General features: G+C 58.5%; 8 protein-coding genes across 8 annotated transcripts; 2 read left to right on the forward strand and 6 right to left on the reverse strand.

Moving 5' to 3' along the window:
- Positions 1-1624: 1624 nt before the first annotated feature.
- Positions 1625-2623, reverse strand: J7T54_006811 (uncharacterized protein; the record flags this gene model as incomplete). Its single annotated transcript, XM_051507594.1, has 1 exon — positions 1625-2623. The coding sequence occupies one exon, from the start codon at positions 2621-2623 to the stop codon at positions 1625-1627; it is 999 nt and encodes a 332-aa protein (XP_051366025.1).
- Positions 2624-3561: 938 nt separating this feature from the next.
- Positions 3562-4096, reverse strand: J7T54_006812 (uncharacterized protein; the record flags this gene model as incomplete). The annotated part of the gene is made up of 2 exons (XM_051507605.1): positions 3562-3862; positions 3924-4096. 2 exons carry the CDS (start codon positions 4094-4096, stop codon positions 3562-3564), a joined length of 474 nt encoding a protein of 157 aa, XP_051366026.1.
- Positions 4097-4362: 266 nt separating this feature from the next.
- J7T54_006813 (Cyclin-L2-like protein) lies at positions 4363-5707 on the reverse strand (the record flags this gene model as incomplete). The annotated part of the gene is made up of 3 exons (XM_051507616.1): positions 4363-4466; positions 4735-5425; positions 5483-5707. 3 exons carry the CDS (start codon positions 5705-5707, stop codon positions 4363-4365), a joined length of 1020 nt encoding a protein of 339 aa, XP_051366027.1.
- Positions 5708-5937: 230 nt separating this feature from the next.
- On the forward strand, positions 5938-7242 carry J7T54_006814 (Nucleoporin-like protein; the record flags this gene model as incomplete). Its single annotated transcript, XM_051507627.1, has 1 exon — positions 5938-7242. One exon carries the CDS (start codon positions 5938-5940, stop codon positions 7240-7242), a length of 1305 nt encoding a protein of 434 aa, XP_051366028.1.
- Positions 7243-7542: 300 nt separating this feature from the next.
- On the reverse strand, positions 7543-9012 carry J7T54_006815 (Acyl-CoA desaturase-like protein; the record flags this gene model as incomplete). Its single annotated transcript, XM_051507638.1, has 2 exons — positions 7543-8678; positions 8727-9012. 2 exons carry the CDS (start codon positions 9010-9012, stop codon positions 7543-7545), a joined length of 1422 nt encoding a protein of 473 aa, XP_051366029.1.
- A 1650-nt stretch (positions 9013-10662) lies between these two features.
- On the reverse strand, positions 10663-13836 carry J7T54_006816 (Maternal embryonic leucine zipper kinase-like protein; the record flags this gene model as incomplete). The annotated part of the gene is made up of 1 exon (XM_051507649.1): positions 10663-13836. The coding sequence occupies one exon, from the start codon at positions 13834-13836 to the stop codon at positions 10663-10665; it is 3174 nt and encodes a 1057-aa protein (XP_051366030.1).
- A 1296-nt stretch (positions 13837-15132) lies between these two features.
- On the reverse strand, positions 15133-16320 carry J7T54_006817 (uncharacterized protein; the record flags this gene model as incomplete). Its single annotated transcript, XM_051507660.1, has 1 exon — positions 15133-16320. The coding sequence occupies one exon, from the start codon at positions 16318-16320 to the stop codon at positions 15133-15135; it is 1188 nt and encodes a 395-aa protein (XP_051366031.1).
- A 688-nt stretch (positions 16321-17008) lies between these two features.
- On the forward strand, positions 17009-17374 carry J7T54_006818 (uncharacterized protein; the record flags this gene model as incomplete). The annotated part of the gene is made up of 1 exon (XM_051507671.1): positions 17009-17374. The coding sequence occupies one exon, from the start codon at positions 17009-17011 to the stop codon at positions 17372-17374; it is 366 nt and encodes a 121-aa protein (XP_051366032.1).
- Between the last annotated feature and the right edge of the window lie 96 nt (positions 17375-17470).

Consider the following 17470-nt stretch of genomic DNA (forward strand, 5'->3'; position numbering starts at 1 on the left):
GATCCCTCTCAGGTCGAGGGTAACTGATTGTAGTTATTGAGCACGATTAGATGAATCAACAAGATCGAGGTGGTCACGCGAAGGAAGATCTGGATGCCGCCGCACTATTCCAACCCACTTCGATCGGTCTCTCTGCAATTGGTTCGCGTGGCCCAGTGCCCTCGCAAGCAAGATGGACGTACTCAAAGCGAGCCAACCAGGTTACTGATGAACATCGCCAACGCAATATACGTCGCAAACGAAGCATTCGAGAAGGAGGTCGCTTTATTGATAGCGGATCCAGAAAGATGCCACTATCATCAGTCTGCTTCGACGGATGGGATATATGGAATCGCACACATAATGGCAACGACGTCGACCGTTTCGGATGGAACGGACTGATCGACTTCGCCCCAATTCTTGACTCAATCAACGCGGATCGCAAAATTGTCGGTGGTAAGCCCAACAATAGCCATGTGTGAACCAGTCCCAATGTCTAGTAATTAATCGATGGTCTCGACAGGTCGGACTATGTAAGCCCTGGTGTGGTGCATCAGGGGCCGGACACGTTTAAGCTGGACACGATGCAGCCTTGTTTTCAATCGTGAAAGCCCAGGGAAATCGACGTGGCCAACGGCCAGCACTTTGAAATATTGCAATGCAAGTTCTTATACTAAGGACACTCGGGACCTTGGCGTCATGACCGAGCGTGTGGATCGCTATCGAGGCCCATTCGCGACAGCCCCAATGATCCTGCTTGAGCATCGCGACGTTGTCCTGGAGAATGAAGATAGCATGACCGACACAGTATTGGCCATGCCAATTTCTCCAGAATGCTTTATCTAGTATGCACCATCGACTCGCATGCCCAAGTCACACCTGCTCTTTCAGAAGAGCGGCTCAAATCCCTTTGCCTCCAGCGCATCGAACTACTCCTGGGTGATTATCGCGCTATTGATAAGGCGCTGCAAGATCTGGGTGCAGTATCTTTGGCAGTTATTAACTACAAGATCAAAGATGCGGCCTTGAGCCACTGCCTGGCACTGTACGTCAAGCGTGGCGCTAGAGAGTGTAAGCCCGGATGCGATTTCAATTGAGGCCTGAAGCGATCTAAGTTAAAGGTTGTTGGGTTCATATTCGGCACCTGCCGGTAGATCTGAGATTGTATCAGTATCACGCTGCGTGATACTGATTCACTCTCGAGATGGCCGCATACCGTCTGCCCGCTTGTTATCGAGTCCTTGCTGGCATGGAAAAGCGTGCTGCTAGGTGCAGCATCCATATCCTAAAGATACCTAGCTGCAAACACATAAAATGCGTCTGACCACCGGTGATCGCGCCAAGACCAAGCGGCCACGAGGCTGCGCGAGACTACCCTACACCACCTATCCTACACCCCGACTTCAGTCCTGCCACGTAAAATGCACACAGGACAGAACATCGCTTCATGGTACTCCGTACAGGCTGACACGACTTAATGTTTCCGCAATGAGACGATTAAAAAAAATTTTTAATTCACAACCTAAACGCCTTTTACATTTGCCCTCGGATATCCCACACCCCTGAAATATCCATCCCATTTGGTGTACCTGAACTCCATGCCGAAAGGACTGAACAGTGTGTGCGAGAAGAAAAGCAAGAGGGCTCATGCCTGCGCGGGAGCAGGCACGGGCGCGTCGCTCTCGCTGATGACGCTGCCGACCTCGGACCAGCTCGACGGGGTCATCATGCCGTCGCTCTCGCTAATGACGCCGTCCTGCGAGCGGTCCTCGATGCCCTCGGCGCCGTCAATGATGGACATACTGTCGGTGGGCGTGAGCTGCCCGTCGTCGCTGGCCAGCTCGGGCTCCGAGGCGGGCGCGGGCGTGGATGGCATGGGGGAGTACAGGTCGTGGGACGAGCTCTGCGCCCAGGCTTGGATGGAGGCGTAGGCGCCGTCGTCCTGTCCGGCCGTCGGGTACTCGGGCTCCACGGTCTCGGAGCGACTCGACGCCACGTCGGCGACCGATTCGGGAGCGGGTGTCCGTGGCTCGTCGGCGGTGGTGGCGCTGTAGAGATCCTCCGTCTCGTCCTTGGTGGGGGCGATGTGACTGTCGTCCATCTCATCGGAGGCGATGCCATGCTCGTCGGCAAAGGGGTTAGCGTAGAGGGAAGCCGGGGGCTGGCCACGTTGGCGCATACCATCATGGTGCAAGCCCGTGTCGGCGCCTGACTTGTACACGTAGGATCCTTCCTCGCCGCTGGCATCGCGCGCGAGAAAGCCATCAAAGGTACCGCTGTCGTGCCTCGGCTTCTGCTCGTCCTCCGCTTCCTGCTTCTCCTGCTCACGCTTAAGCCTCTGGGCGTTCCAGTAGAGCAGCTCCTCCCGTTGTCTGCGCCTGGTCTCCTCGTCAGCATCGACGCCAGGCTCGGCGCTGGACTGGAGGAAGCCGTGCAAGTCTTCGGGGCGGTTGAAGAGCGGCTCGGACTGGGGCGGGTTTATGCCATCGCCCATGGAGTAGAGCGCGACGGCGATCTTGCGGCGGACATCTTCAGCGTAGCGACGGACCTCGGGCGACTCGTAGATGGCCACGGCCGCGGCGACGGCGACGGAGACGGCGACTGCGGCACCTGAAGCCAGGACGGCGTGATTAGCAGGAGGCATGTTGTGCGGGTGCGAGCAGAGTGAAGGGAAAAAGGAAGTATGAAAGGATAAAAGTCATAGCAAGCAAGGCAGCTAGTAGATGGCGTGGACAGGTCGCGGTCAGATCAGGCGACTGGAGTTGCTGGAAGTGGTTTTGCCACCTCCAGGGTCTGGTTGCTTGCTGCCATGGCTGGTCCATGCGCCTGGGGGGACTGGGACTCTGGAGGGGCGGGTGATGGATCGCCCGCTGTGTTTCGTCAAATCACCATGTCTGCCTCGATGCAATTTCCCATCACTGGGAGGTGACGCTGCATATCATATCATGCACGGTCGATCGGACATACCTTTGACCGCCAGCGGAAGCGGCATGATGGTACAACAGGATCGTATGATTCTGCTGGTCGATAATGTTGCGGGTGAGGGGCAAGGTGAGGGACGGTGGACTGAAGGTGACGGATGAGAGACAGGACTTGGAGCTTGGGGGGCCGGCCTAGGGTCACTGGAATGAGCCGCAGCCTGTGGCGGTGCAAAATGATGAGTTGAGGCGTATGATACGTCGCCAGCCCTTTTCCTGGAGTTGAGGTCAAGCCTTGCCGGTCTAGAGTCAAGGCAAGATGAACAGAAGGAGCCGTAATGATCCTTTCACTGATCTGTCGTCGGCGTCAAGTTCAACATTGATGAGCTAAATCAAGATGGTCTACGTATAGTGCGTGCATGATCGCGGCCCCACTGACATGGGCGGCGGCGACGGCGGCGGCACCCCATGAAACTCCACAGCTTCCGGCCGTCTGCCATCGTCTTCCCTACCTACCCTGCACACGCCAGCCTGCACTGGCCAAAAAGACCATGTTTTAGAATCGTCATGTCAAAATGGCTACGAATCAGCTGTTGTAAATAATCTCATGTTCGCTGTCAGGGACCACCGCTCGAAAAGCCTTGACACTCCAACCTAACTATACTCATTTACCCACGCCCGGCCCTAGCTGGTCGAGAGGCGGAAGAAGACTGACGACCTTTTGGCTGACCCCAGGTCCCCCAGACGAAGGTGAGCCCTTGGCAGAGTTTGGCGCGGTCGAATCGTTGTGAGCGGCACTTGACGTGCCTGACGCGCTCAACGTACTTAAAGCACCCGCCGTGGTCGACGAATCCACTGATGACGCGTCCCTAGAGGCCCTGGGATCGCCCTTGGGGATGAGGCCTATGTCCTCGTCAGCCATGCGCTTCATGTCCTCCCTGAAGTGCGCCGTCTTCTGCCCCTTTCTGCACACCCGTCGTCAGCGCCCCATCCTGCCAGGTATGAGCCGGAAGGGGGCCCACTCACAGCTGCTCCCTGGTCATGATGCTGCTCTGGTACAGCTGGTCGTTGGACCGTGCTTGGAACGTGACAGGACCGACGACGGCAAGGTCGCGGTGGACCTCGACGCGGCCGTTGCTCCTCAGGTCGCGAGACGAGGGGTTGGGCATGGGCTGCGAGGCGTTGCTTGTGGCCCACATGGTGCTGTGTTGGCGGCTGTACAGCCAGCAAAGGTTAAGAAATGGTTCATGTTCAATGGCAGAGGAATGGTTCGCATGGGCACAGGGGGTTGAGCCGAGACAGAGGGTTCCGGTTGTGATTTATACGTGTTGCCGGGAGTAAACCTTGACCGGGGCGGGGGGGGGGGTTGGCGTCTGGCTGTGACGGCATGGCTGTCGTGGCGGATCATTCCACATACCCCAGGCGCGAGCTGTTCTGTGTTGTAGACGGGGCAAACGATACAGGGTCAGGCGGCGTAGGCGTAGATGCTCGTCGACTCTTGTCGAGCGAGGCGCATGAGAAACGGTGCGGGTGCTTGGCCGTCTGCTGAGAGGAATCGTCCCTTGACGGCTATAAAGCGTGACATTTCGATCACCGGACAGCAGCGAGAGCTGGAGGTCTGTTTGGCAAGCTAGACGGTCTTCCAAAGAGGCCGCAGCAAACCAACATGTCAAACGCAAGACCGGGCCATCCCTAGTCTGGAGCAGGCACAACCTTTTTTGGCCATCTGCCTCGGCGATGAAGAAGAAGTGACGGACCACGCGGACCGGTCGCAGCTGGGACCCGGCCCTCAAGGTTTTGTCTCAAGCAGCTTCGCTCGGGGATCACCATCACCGACTGTCCATCATCCGCATGACCTCGTCCTCCTCGTTGTTGCCGCGCTTGGTGCCGTTCCCAAGGCGCAGGCCCCTCTGCTTCATTTCCGCCTCGACTTTGCTGCGCGTGACGGCGCCCTCGTTCATCCACGGCATGTCCTCTCTTCGCTTCCTCATGATATTGTCCACACTCATGAGACCCACGACGAGGAAACCCAACTCCTCCCTGTCCACGTCAAAGACCTCCCACCAAGCGGACTCGGGCATCTTGGCGCCAACGTTGCGTGCCGCGCAGTAGATGGCAGCAGTGGCCAGGGCGTGGGGCTGGTGGGTGACGTAGAGCATCTGCGGTGATAGCAGCGCTGTGTTGAGGTGCTGCACCACGCGAGCAGAAATGTCCTTCTTGTCCCCCAATCCGAGAAAGTCGAGCGTCTGGAGGTACGTAATGGCCAGTGGGTGAGGCAGGGAGACGTGGGCGTTGAAGGACAGGGCGTAGAGGATCCGCGCCTCGAGCGCGAGGATGCGGTTCTGGAATGCGTAGTAGTCCGACTCGGTGAGGTAGTATTCTGCCGGGTCACCACCTGCAGGTTTCTCGGAGCGCAAGAGGGGGGACTGCGAGGAGAGCAGATATGCGTAGACGTTGGCGACGTCGCGTGCGGACTGTGGGAGGGGACCCATCTTGGAGACGATGAAGAGGGCGGCTGCCGAGGCGTCCTATATTTCCGAGCCAGGTCAGCCATTGCTTGTCGTGTCTCTGTTTCGCGAGCTTACGCTGAACTCATGCATTATGGGAGAGTCGACAAGCCAGTACCGGGCGAGCAGGACACTGGCCTGTGCGGTGGTGGACTGGGGGAGCTCCAAGAGCAAGCCGGCAGCTTGCGTGAGGCATTGTGTGGTGAAGAAGATCACTTCTTGCAGGTCTTCCGGTAGTTGTGAGGAGGACTTTAGGTTATAGAGCTGGGCAGGTGACGCGAGAGGGTTGACGAGGTGCGCCATGTCGGTGCAGTCGGTGATGGTGGTTGTTGGTGTTGAGTTTTCGGAGCTGCATGACGATGGACGGGACCTGCAGCTTTGGGGACGGGGCCCCCTCCTTGGGGTCCCAGTTCCGCTTCCGCTCAATCTCAACTCGTCCACGTCCTACCGTACACCCTACATGTCCACCCAGGACACGCGCACCGCCATCCCAAGACCCCAATGTGACCCGTCCCCATCCTACGCACACCATTATGTCGGGGACGATCTCCGCCCCGCCCTCGCCCAGCGACGACAAGCCCTCGTTCGACCTGAACCTCCAGCACGGCCACAAGGATCTCGTCCAGTCCATCGCCTTCAACACCTACGGCGACCGCTGCGCGACCGGCTCCGTCGACGGCTCGATCCGCGTCTTCAACCGCGCCCGCGACGGCACATGGCGCCTCTGCGACACCTGGACCGCCCACGGCGCCGACGTCCTCGAGCTCCAGTGGCTCCCCGCCACCGTCTACCCGAACCTGCTCGCCTCACTCGGCATCGAGGGCTGGTTCCGCCTCTGGGCCGAGGACCCGAGCGCCGCCCCCGGCAGACGCTTCTCGAGCGGTGGCCAAAAGTCCACCGGTCGCCCGGCCTTTGACACGCGCTCCGCCGGCAGGGCGCCCTACAGGAGCTTCAGCGTGCGACACGTCGACGATGGCGCCGCCCGGCACACCTACCTCGCCCTACTGGCCGCCGATGGCCGACTGAGCATCTTTGAGAACGACCAGCCCGAGAACCTGACCGAGTACACGCCCGTCGACGAGTTCTTCATCTGCCCCCGCCCCGCGCGAGGCGAGGAGGTCTCCTTCACGGTGCGCTTCGACCCCAGCCCCGAGCCCTGCTACGCGGCCATCCGGGCGGGTGTGCCCTCGGATGCGCTGGGCCTCGTCGTCGCGGGCATGAGTACCGTCAAGGTCTACCGCTCGCGCGACGTCGTCACCACGTCCTACGGCGTCCAGGCCACCTCCAAGGAGTTCTACCTGGCGGCCGAGATCACGGGGCACAGAGGGCTGGTGCGGGACGTGGCGTGGGCGCCGGGCAACATCCGAGGCTACGACATCATCGCGACGGCGTGCCAGGACGGCTACGCGCGCGTATTCAAGCTCGAGACTCCCCTAGACGTGGCCGACGCGGACGGCAAGTCGTGGTCCGCAACGGCCCTCCTCAAGCCAGACTCCACAGCCCAGCGCGAAGCGGCCTCAACCGCGCAGCGGGAGGCGTCAGACAAGGCACACGGGCATCACCCTTCGACGCTGAGCGCCAGCCTCGCCAAGTCGGGTGCCAATGCCGAGCGGCAGTGGACGGGGCAGCCGGGCCAGGTGAGGCACGAGTACACGGAGATCTCAAAGCTGGAAAGCCACCGCACGCCGATATGGCGGGTCGGCTTTGATGACGACGGACAGATCCTGGCGACGACGGGGGATGATGGCAAACTACTGTGCTACCGGCAGAAGCCCGACGGGACGTGGGCAAAAAGCTCAGAGCTGGCCATGATGAAGACGCGCATGGCAGTGCCTTGACATTATACTTCGTACCAAACATAAAAATTGAAAAAACAAAAAAAAAAATCACAAGTTCAAGGAGAGGGAACAAGTATGCACGTAAAAGTGTTGTTATTGTACTTGGAAAGGAAAGGAATATCTGAATCAACTCGCCGGCAATGAAACAAAATCAACAACCCAAAGGACGCCACCAAGCAATCATTCTGCTTTCTCTTTTGTCCCTAAACGCCAGTCATGGAGAAATGCTTCCGTCAGCGGGAAGCCCCAATTACAACTCTCGCCCATCGTCGTCATCATCGTCAGAGGTCCACCATCCACTCAGGCCGCGTCCGCAGTGCTGGGAGGCTGGACAACCTTGGTGACCTGATTGCCGGCGCGATAGATGCGCTGGCCGGTCGAGTCCTTGACGTAGGTAGCATCCTTGTTCTCGGCCTGGGCGCGCTTCCAGATCTCGACCTCACAGCCGCCACGGAGGACACCGACGCGCATGGTGGAGAGCAGGTTATGAGCGGCATTGGAGTGATCGTAGACGCCACCGTTGAAGGTGGCGGTGGCGTCCTTACCAATGGCGGAGGAGATGAGGGCCTTGCCACCGGGATGGTCCTTGATAAAGTCGCCGACGTCGTGGATGACGCCGGCGATGACGGTGAGGGCCTTGCCGTTCTTAGCCTGATCGACAAAGTCGTCCCAGGCCACGACGGGCAGCTGCTCGAGCGGTGTGCCCCAGTCGAGGCGGGAGCGCTTCTGGTCGAGCTTCTTCTGCATCTGCTGGACGCGGCCCTTTTCAATCTCGTTGGCGCGGAACTCCTTGAGGTCGTAGGCGAGGCCGAGCTTCTTCCAGAGGCAGATGGCCCACTTTGTGGGGTCGTACTGCCACCACTCGATGGCGTTGCGGTAGTCCGAGGGGAACTCGTGGTGGAAGTTGTGGTAGCCCTCGCCGAGGGTGACAAGGGCGGTGATGACGTGGTCGCGGGGCGAGTTGCGGTCGTCAAATGGTTGGTCGCCGAGCCAGTGGGCGAGCGAGTTGACGCAAAAGGTGGCCTGCTGGACGAAGCAGATGCGGAGGATGCCGGCGTAGACGTAGCCGCCGAGCCAGTCGCCCCAGCCAAGGCCGCAGACGAGCGTGGGGAAGACGAGGCCCATGGCCACGACGCACTTGAGGAAGTTGACGTGCTGCCACACAACGACCGGGTCCTCGTTCAGGTCGGTGATGTCGGTGCGGCCTGCGCGCTTGGGGTTCTGCTTGAAGACCATCCAGCCGAGGTGGGAGTAAAGGAGACCCTTGCGGACCGAGTAGGGGTCTTTCTCGGTGTCGGTGTAGCGGTGGTGAGCACGGTGACCCCTTGACCACCAGCGGATAGAGCCCTCGACGGCGCCAGCACCCATGGCGGCGAGGTAGATCTTGAGAGGCAGCGTGGCCTTGTATGATGTGTGAGACCAGAGACGGTGGTAGCCTACAGGAGTTAGTATGCAATATGGCCGTGCCGTGGCAGACTACTCACCCGCTGTGATACCGAGGCCGGTGTTGAAGTAGTAAATGATCGAGAAGACAGCTGTCTTCCATTGCAGAGGCACCCAGTATGTCGAGACGAATCCAAGGATGGGCACAATGACGATGAAGAGGGTGTTGAGCCAGTCGATGTGCTTGTACAGGTTGGACCAGGTCATGGGCGTATCTGCAATGTGCACCTTCTTCTCATTGGCGCCGTTGTTCCGCAGCGACTTATAGTCGGTCGTGCCATCCGGGAAGGCCTTGGCCTGGACGGCCTGGGGCACTGAGGTCGACATGATGAGAGGTCTCAATATGTGTTGTAATGTGATGTGAACCAACAGAGGATAGATTTCACAAACAAACAAAGCAAAGAGACGGAGGGAGATGGGGTTAGTGAGAGGATAGTTCAGAGAAGCGAGTGGAGGGTGAGGTGAGGCCAAGACGGTTTAAGAGAGATATCAAAATATGGGGTGGAGCGTGGTTGTTGGGCTGGGTCCTGTGGGTTGGGGCTGGGCGTGGCGGCGTGGCTCCAGAGTCTGGGCAGGCGATGAGGGACGTGGATCGTGAGATTGGCCACTCTGAGACCAGGCAAGCGATTCCAGCCTGTCGATGTGAGGCAAACTTGCAAAGTGGAAACGGCCTTTGTTGTTGCAAATGTTGGACGACGTCGACCTGGAACGAACCGGGACTGAGAGTGAGTTTCTGAGAGAGATCCCCCACCCCCCTTTACACTCCCCCCGGAAGCTCGGATTTAATGGAACAACGTGAAGGATGGTACCTCTTGCAAGAGTTTGTATCATCTGAATACTTCCTTTCCTGGTTCGATGCGTTCAGTTGAGTTGTTGAGGTCTGTCATGATTATCAGCTGTCCAACAGGCCGCTCTGGAGTTTGACACCATCAGCAATCATCATCATCCGTGTACGTGTAAACAATCCTTCCACGCCTGCTCACTCCGTAACGACACCCCTGCTGCCTGTGTATCGCAAACTCAACCGCAAATTCCTCGTCCCTTTCCTTGGGCTTCCCCAACAACTTTTCTTTGCGAGCGTCGAGCCCCGCCAGCGGAGCCCCTCTGATTGGTCAGCCGGTGGCAAGGCTGGGCCGAGTCCCTTTTGCCAAAGTCTTGGCGATGCATCACTCCGCATTGAAGTATCTTCCCGCTTATTCTCGCGGTGGGATACATTTCCCCAATCGAGCCCAGCAACATTCTATCAGATTGCGAAAAGCTGCCAGAGTGTTGCGATTGATCTTGCGCTACTACACGTACGTACGTACGGGATGGCATGATAGTTAAATTGTAGACAATGATGTCCAACACAGTGTTTTGTGCTACCGAGATAGTGAAATAGAGTACGATTCCGTGGCCCAATCAGACCGGACTGATGTGCAGTTGCGCTCGCCCAACATTACGCCATCCAAGACGAGCGTATCGCATCCCCACGGGCACCGAGTCTCTCTACGTACGTAGTACTTGCCCTTCCTTACCTCGGGTTCACATGCACTCGTCGTTCCATTATTCTACAATGATGCCACATGATGATGACCTGACCTGGCCTTAATATCGTCGGCACGTAGTCATTCGTCGCTGTTGCATGAACACACCGACACGACGACAACAAGCAGCCCCAACAGAAAAATCGCCGAGGGCCAGAACCAGAAGGGAATGCTCGGCACGGGGAAGCGGGCGCTTGCTCTCAGGGGTCCAATCCCGAGGTGCGCCACCGTGCCTGTGGCTGGGTCACGTGGCCCAGCTGTCAGAATCCTGGGGCCCACATTGGCGCTTCCAGAAGGCGCGAAGAAGGTGGCAATGCGTTCAAACGTGTCTCTCTCATTGTTCATTGCGCTCATTATGCCAAAACCATGCCCACATAGTACACAACCATGTAGCCATCGCCCTTCCGTTCGTCCTGCATGACCTAATAAAAAAGGAAATGTGGTCATTAAATCATGTACGTCCATCTGTCGTTAAGAATGCCTCCTGTCTCGAGACAATGTGAAAGTTGCCTTCGTATTCTTTTGCCCGCATCGGATCTCTCTCTGGCGTGAGGTCGCCAGCCCTAAAGTCCAATCCGTCCTGTTGTTCGCAAGGATAGATTCTCGGCGTCGTGCTGAACTCGTAGTTCGGCTGTGCGTCGACGTCCCCGGACGCCTCATGTCCTGGCATGGACAGGTTGGAGGGTTCCTTTGGGCCGTCAACTGTCGGACCAGCCTCACTCGCTCCCTTGTTGCTGTCCACTTCATTTCCATGCGCCGCCTCTACATCTGTTGAGCTGGATGGCAGATCGCCTTCAGGCGCCTCTGGCGCCTTTGATGCCTTTGACGGCTCCTCGACGGCCGTCTTGGGCCTGACATCGGCATCGACAACGTCGGCAGCAGTACGTATATCAGTCAAGGCTGGCTCATCGTCCTTGACCGCTGCATCTTCAGTTCCTACCTGCTCAACCACGGCCGAAGATTCGTCGGCCGAGTCACTTCCAGACGACGCTTTTCCGGCCAAGATCTTCTCGCCAAGCTGGGCGACACCGAGAAGTGCCGCGCTGTCTGACAAGCACTCGGACCGGTCGAGGATACTGCCGTCTGTCCCGGCTTCCGCGGCCACGGCGCTGGGCTCGGGGCTGGTGGTGACGGGTTCCGCAGGCTCTTGTCGAACTGCCAGCGAGGCGGTACCAGTTTCTACATTTTCTGCTGCATCTTGACCCGGATCGGCGAATTTCTCGACAAGTTCAGCCTCATTGTCCAAAGGGTCTTTGACAGGGTCTGTTGCTGGCCCGTGAACCTTGGGTGTCGTGGCTTCATCATCCTCTGCTGTCGGGTTTTCAGGGTGCGATGCCGACGGCAGAGCGTCTTTGTTGAGATGCTCTGGATCTTGAATGTCGTGCGCCCCCGCCTCGCTGGCAACCGCGTCTTCAAAGGAGCGCTCCTTGGTGGGGCATGGCGTCGCGTCTGCCGAACCAAGAAGCTGGTTATCAGTCATCCAACCCGCCATGCCGTCCATCTCCTGCGGCAGCAAGAAGGTGGGCATCTCGCCCGAGGCGCTCGGTGTGAGCTGCTGCACCACCTCGTCCGCCCCAATGTCGCTGTAGCAAGGCCGGATATTCCTGTTCGCAGCCCACGCAGACTCTGTGTGGAATCTACGTGGAGACTTGGAACCGCTGTCGACGTTGCTTGGCATCGGACTCGGAGGAGAGCGGCCTCGGGGGGCATAATGCTGCCAGGCGTGATAACCTCGCGAATCGCTCGGCCCATTGGAGCGATCCGGGCTGAACCATCGGCTATTCAAGTCATTGACCTTGATCCTCGGCCGGCCGTCCGGGTGGTATTCCTGCTGCGGCGTTGCGTGCAGGGCGTCGTCCGCAGGGGCGAGGTTCGTGGCAGGCACAGGATCGTCAGGGAGTAGCTGCACGAGCATGGAAGCCTGCAGGCGGTTCCGAGGATCGGGGCTGAGGCAAATGTTGGTCACCTTCCTGTACCAGTCGGCTATCTGAGCATCGTCCCCCAGGATGAGTGGTCGTCCCTCCCTGTCCGGCTCGTCTTCATCCATCGCTAGTGCCCACAGCACCATACCGAGCTGGTACAAGTCAGACTTGACACCAATGTACATGGTGATGCGCTGATTGGACTCGATCAGGGCCGTCGCCTCGGGAGGCTCCCACCCGACCGGGCAGCCTCTTCGATTGATGTCTATGATCTTGGCATTCTCGTACTCGTCAATGACAATGTTGGACAGCGTAAAGTCACCCTGCACAAAGCCGGACTCGTGGACATCAGCCAGACCGCGGATGATCTGCTTCGCCCAGCGTTCCTTGAGAAACTGCGCTAGCCCTTGCCTCCTCTCCTTGCAACTGTCGTAGATGATGTCGGCGAGTGCACCGCCGTTTGCGTAACTGATAAGAAGACCCTTGACGCACTCGCGCTCATCGTCTACCACCAACCCGAAAAATTGTATCACATGGTCCGAGTACGTTAAGCTGCTCAAGGCATTGATCTCGTAGAGGAACTCCTCCACCGTCTGCGGCCCGGGGATTTCCTTCTTGATTAGGGGCTGGTTGTCGATAGAGACCTTGTACACAAACCCGGACATGTGATGGTCGAACAACAGCTCTCGCTCCCTCACAAGCTTGCACCCGAGGTGTGCCACCTGCTGGACTGGGGGGTAGTCGAAGGTCTCGTTGCCGTCCTCCACCACGTGCACATGCAGCCGGTCATCCGTCGTTTCGAGTTTGAGGTTGGTGACAGTATCGTAGAACTGGATCTCTGGCAGGCTTTGACGTATTGACTCGTAAATCTTGGAGCTCTTGTCGCGCTGGTACTTCATTCCCAACAGCTCCTCCTCGAGCGAGCCCTCGGGCGCATTCCGGTAGTCGAGCGTGACAGTGACACGCCGCCACAGCTGTTCGCTCTCACGGTAGGTGACAAAGAACTTTTCCCGATTGGAGCGGTCCTTGTAGCGCATGCTGAGGTTGAGAATCCAGGTTGTCTCCAGCTCATAACGGAGCATTCTGTCAAACTCGTCGAACTCTACGGGTGCTATAGATCCATCCTCTGTCATGGCTTCCGATTCGTAGCCCCGAGGTTGCTGCAAGTCGTCTCCAAAGGGTTCGCCGCCCAGCAATTGCGGATCGGTGTCGGTGGTGTCTTGGGCGAGCGTTGACGACGAAAAGGGGGCAGATTCATGATTAGCTGCTGCTGAGCTGACGTGGTCCGGGGCGCTTGCGCGTGGATCTGTCTGCCCTTGATGCCGCGTGTGAAGGGCATGAGAACGCCTATCCATCGACACCGCCCTTCTCTCCTCGAGCGTGGGCTCGACGGGCGCCAGACGGTCCCTATCCTCCGACAGCTGGCGCTTGAAAGTCTTCACACGGGGCAGGCCAGGAACGACACTCCTCGACACGCGGCGCGTGGCGGTGCCGGCGCCCTTGACGGGGTCATGATTTTGGTCTGGCGAGATCGTCTCCTCCGGAGACTGCAGCTGAGGCGCAGCCTGAGAACCAGCAAAGGCCTTGGGAGGCACCGACTCGGAGCGCCCTCGCTGATGCGCGCGATCCAGAAGCCTGGAGAAGAAGTGCCTGTGTCTGGCGGTGGGCGGCGGCTCGGTTTGTGGGTCATCGGGCTGAGCCATGCTGTGATGACAAGGCCGGAAGGCGGGGGGTTGGGAGTGGCGGTCAACGGTTCCTGGCGGGCCAATACGTCTGACGGAAATAGTACTACTCCTCCTCAAGAAAGTAGAGATAGTCCCGAGGTCATGGATGGGGAGACGCAAGAGCAAAAGTCTGCAAATGAGGCGATGCTGTCGATGCAGTCGACAGAGACGTCTTTATCTGTCGGTGGTAAGGCAGCGTCCTGCTGCAGCGCGCTTGCATGCAAGACCAAAGGCCCGTTCCGGCACCGCAGCGTCCCTGTCGCTCCAGGAAGTGACACAGGACGACGGACACGCTGTCGCGCCGCAGGATGTAGCTGTCGTTATGTTTGTGTGCGCCGAGGGATGCAAGTCGAAGAGGCGCGAACAGAGAATCCGGGGTAATCCGGACAGGCTATTGCGTACGTTCGTACTCCGTAGATGGTGGAAAGAGAGAAGGGAGACAGACGTCCAGGATCGTGAGACAGACGCATGAGTGCCTGACCGTGACCTGTCCCGACCAGCCCACAATAGTGCACCTGCAGGAAACGACGATGCTGCGCGCGCGTGGGCGCGACGTATTGGCTGCCGCTGATGGGTCTCGCTGCGCGGTTGGACTTGTGTAGGTGATTTGCTCACGTCGGGAGAGCGATGGTGGTGTTGATGGTGAGGTGAGGTGAGGTGAGGTTGGGTGATGTGAGATGCTCGATGGACTGACTGGCTGGGCTGGTGGGTGAGCTCCTGCCCTGTGGTTTGGTGATGCGATGCTCACACAAGCACACCTCAGACAAGCCAATGGACACTGGGGGATATAGCGCCGTGCTGTAGCGCCCAAGAGACATACAGCAATTGCCAGACAGAGTTTTTGTCCACCTTGACAGTCACCAGACAGCGGCCCCCAGCCTCCTCCCAAGCACGCATCGTGATAAGAGACCCTTCCGATGTGCTAAGACTCCGATCATTTGGCTCTGGTTGGATCTAATTAGCGGTGAGCAAAGGCACGTTTTTTGGAGGCTGGGCCCGCGGACGCCAGCTGGCATAGTGGAGTTGGCGGGCTGGCAGTGGGCACCCCCAAGGCTCCAGGGGTCAGGGGGGCCGTAGGGGCCCCAAAAGGCACAAGCGCTCCCGCGTAGATCGCGGGCCCAATCGGGATTAGCGCGCGATGCCGCCCTGACTGGCAGCGATGGATCGAGGAAAGCCAATACACTAACAATGAAGTCTACTAAATCCTATACTTTTGTCTATCATTATTCGTAATTTATAGTCTTTAGTCTGTGATCCATCAATGACACACATGGTCTATTGCACATCCGCCGGCGTGGGGTACTTGTTCGCAACCTCAGGATGCGCCTCGGCAAACTCGTCGCTGAAAGGCTGGTCGTTGTACCCCGTCCACTGCTTGTTCAGGTAAAAGGTGTCCCTGTTGTAGGGCACCAGGGGGATGTCATGCTTGATCCTGTACACGAGATCCGGGTTGGAGATAAAGTACCGCCCAAAGGCCACCATGATATCCCACTGTGCGTAGCGCGTCTCCAGCGCCTGCGCTGCCGTCTCCGGCCGGTACGCGCCCGCGACCATGACGGGCGACTTGTTGTTCCAGTTCTCGAGGATGAAATCGAGCGTCTTGCCCTTGTTGATGGCCTCGGTGCCAAGGATGAGCTCGCCCGGGTCGCCGCGCGCCTCCACGAGCGAGATGTATGCCAGGTTGACGTCCATCCGTTTCAGCTCGTCGATGATGTACGTGTACAGAGGCTCGACGTCGCCCTTTTCGGAACCCTGGAAGCCGGCCCAGGGCGAGAAGCGGATGCCCACCTTCTCCGCGCCCACGGCCTCTGTCACGGCGCGGACGACCTCGAGCGTCAGCCTCGCGCGGTTCTCGACAGACCCTCCCCACTTGTCCGTCCTCTTGTTCACGCCCTCGGTCAGGAACTGGTCGAGCAGATAGCCGTGCGCCGAGTGGATCTCGACACCGTCACCGCCCGCCGAGACAACCTTCTTGGCCGTGGCCGCAAAGTCGTCAATGACCTGCAGGATCTCCTCCTCCGTCATGGCGCGAGGCTCGACGCCAATGTGCTTCATGGGCACGTTGCTGCTCGACCGGTAGTCGTAGCCCCGGCCCTGGACAAAGCTGGGGTCCACGGCCCTGCCCATGGCCCAAATCTGTTGAAAGTAGAATGACCCATTGTCGTGCACACCCTGGATGATCTTGCTCCACCCCTCGACCTGCGCGTCGCTGACGAACCCGGGGCTGTTGTGCTGCCCCTCCTCCGAATGGGCGACGGCTGTGGCCTCGGAAATGACAAGAGTTCCCGGGACGCTGCCGCGGTCGGCATAGTACTTTTCCATCAATGGAAGGGGAACATGGTCGCCATCACCATTGCGGTACCGTGTGAGCGGTGCGAGGGCGATGCGATGCTGCAGGTCGCAGTTGCCGATCTTGAGGGGCTTGAAAAGCTTCGATTCGGCTGGCGAGATTTGTGAGCCCATGATTATGTGTGTTGGGGAGTTGCTGTCTGTTCGTAGAGATGATGTGAGGTTTAATCCCCCTTCTGGCGCGACGGTATGTCTATTTATACGGCGAGCCCAGGTGAAGAAAAAAAATAAGCATTCGCCAGATTTTCTCATCAAGGGACCAGGTCATCGTCATTAGCTTCAGAGTTCAGACTCGTATCGGAGTTGCGGAGCCGTGATGATGATGCACGTGTCGCGGAGTTGCGGGCATGCAGTGTAGACCGGACTGATTTCCCATTCAGCAACGGGCACGCTTACATATATCATCAGCAGTTGGCAAGGCGCTTTGAAACACACGCCATTCTCTTCATTCTTGCTGCAAACCCCCATCCATCTGCCGTGAGAAAACAACCACGAGCGCGTTCGGCAGCCCATGACCATCGAATCTTACATATACGTCAAACCCCTCCGGCCGCATCCTCCCGCATTCTCCACTTTTGCCGAAGCTCCGACCCGGACCTTCGGAGCGTACCAGGAGACAGCCAGCCGGCATCGCAAGGACTCGGAAAGACAACTGATGCAGAGCGATATTGACTAAAAGGCAAAGATCGGCGTTCCCAGAACATCGGCCCTTTGTAAAGATTACTCGCCGTGACAAATCAACCAGCTTACGAATGAAGGCACCGCCGGCCAGAGCCCAACACCATCTGAGATCACCATCATCATGGCCTACAATCTCATGATCATCTACCCAAACGCCAGCGAGGCGCACTTTGACATGGAATACTTCCTCGGAACACACATGCCGCGCGTGGAGACCATCTGGCGACCGCTCGGCCTCGTGCACTGGAAAGTCATGCATTTCGACGCGCCGGGCCGGCAGGGCGAGGACGACGACAAAGGGGGGGCCCAGGGGCACTCGTGCAGCAGCAGCGTCGGCAGCATCCTCACCTTTCAGAACGAGGCGTGCTACCAGAATGCGATGCAGTGCGCTGCCGCCAAGGACCTTTGCAGCAACACGGCCATGTTTAGCGATCAGCAGCCCATCTTGATCACGGGGGCGACTGTTGCGCTGGGACCGCTCGGGTAGAAGGAGGACGCGCCAATTATTCTCCTGCCATTATTGGAAGCCAGGGCGCAAAGGGAAATTCCATTCTTCTTTTTTGTTTACATGCGTGTGCGTACT

Source organism: Emericellopsis cladophorae (genome assembly GCF_022114955.1).
Source record: "Emericellopsis cladophorae strain MUM 19.33 chromosome Unknown NODE_2_length_1295279_cov_118_880017, whole genome shotgun sequence".
NCBI lineage: Eukaryota > Fungi > Ascomycota > Sordariomycetes > Hypocreales > Bionectriaceae > Emericellopsis > Emericellopsis cladophorae.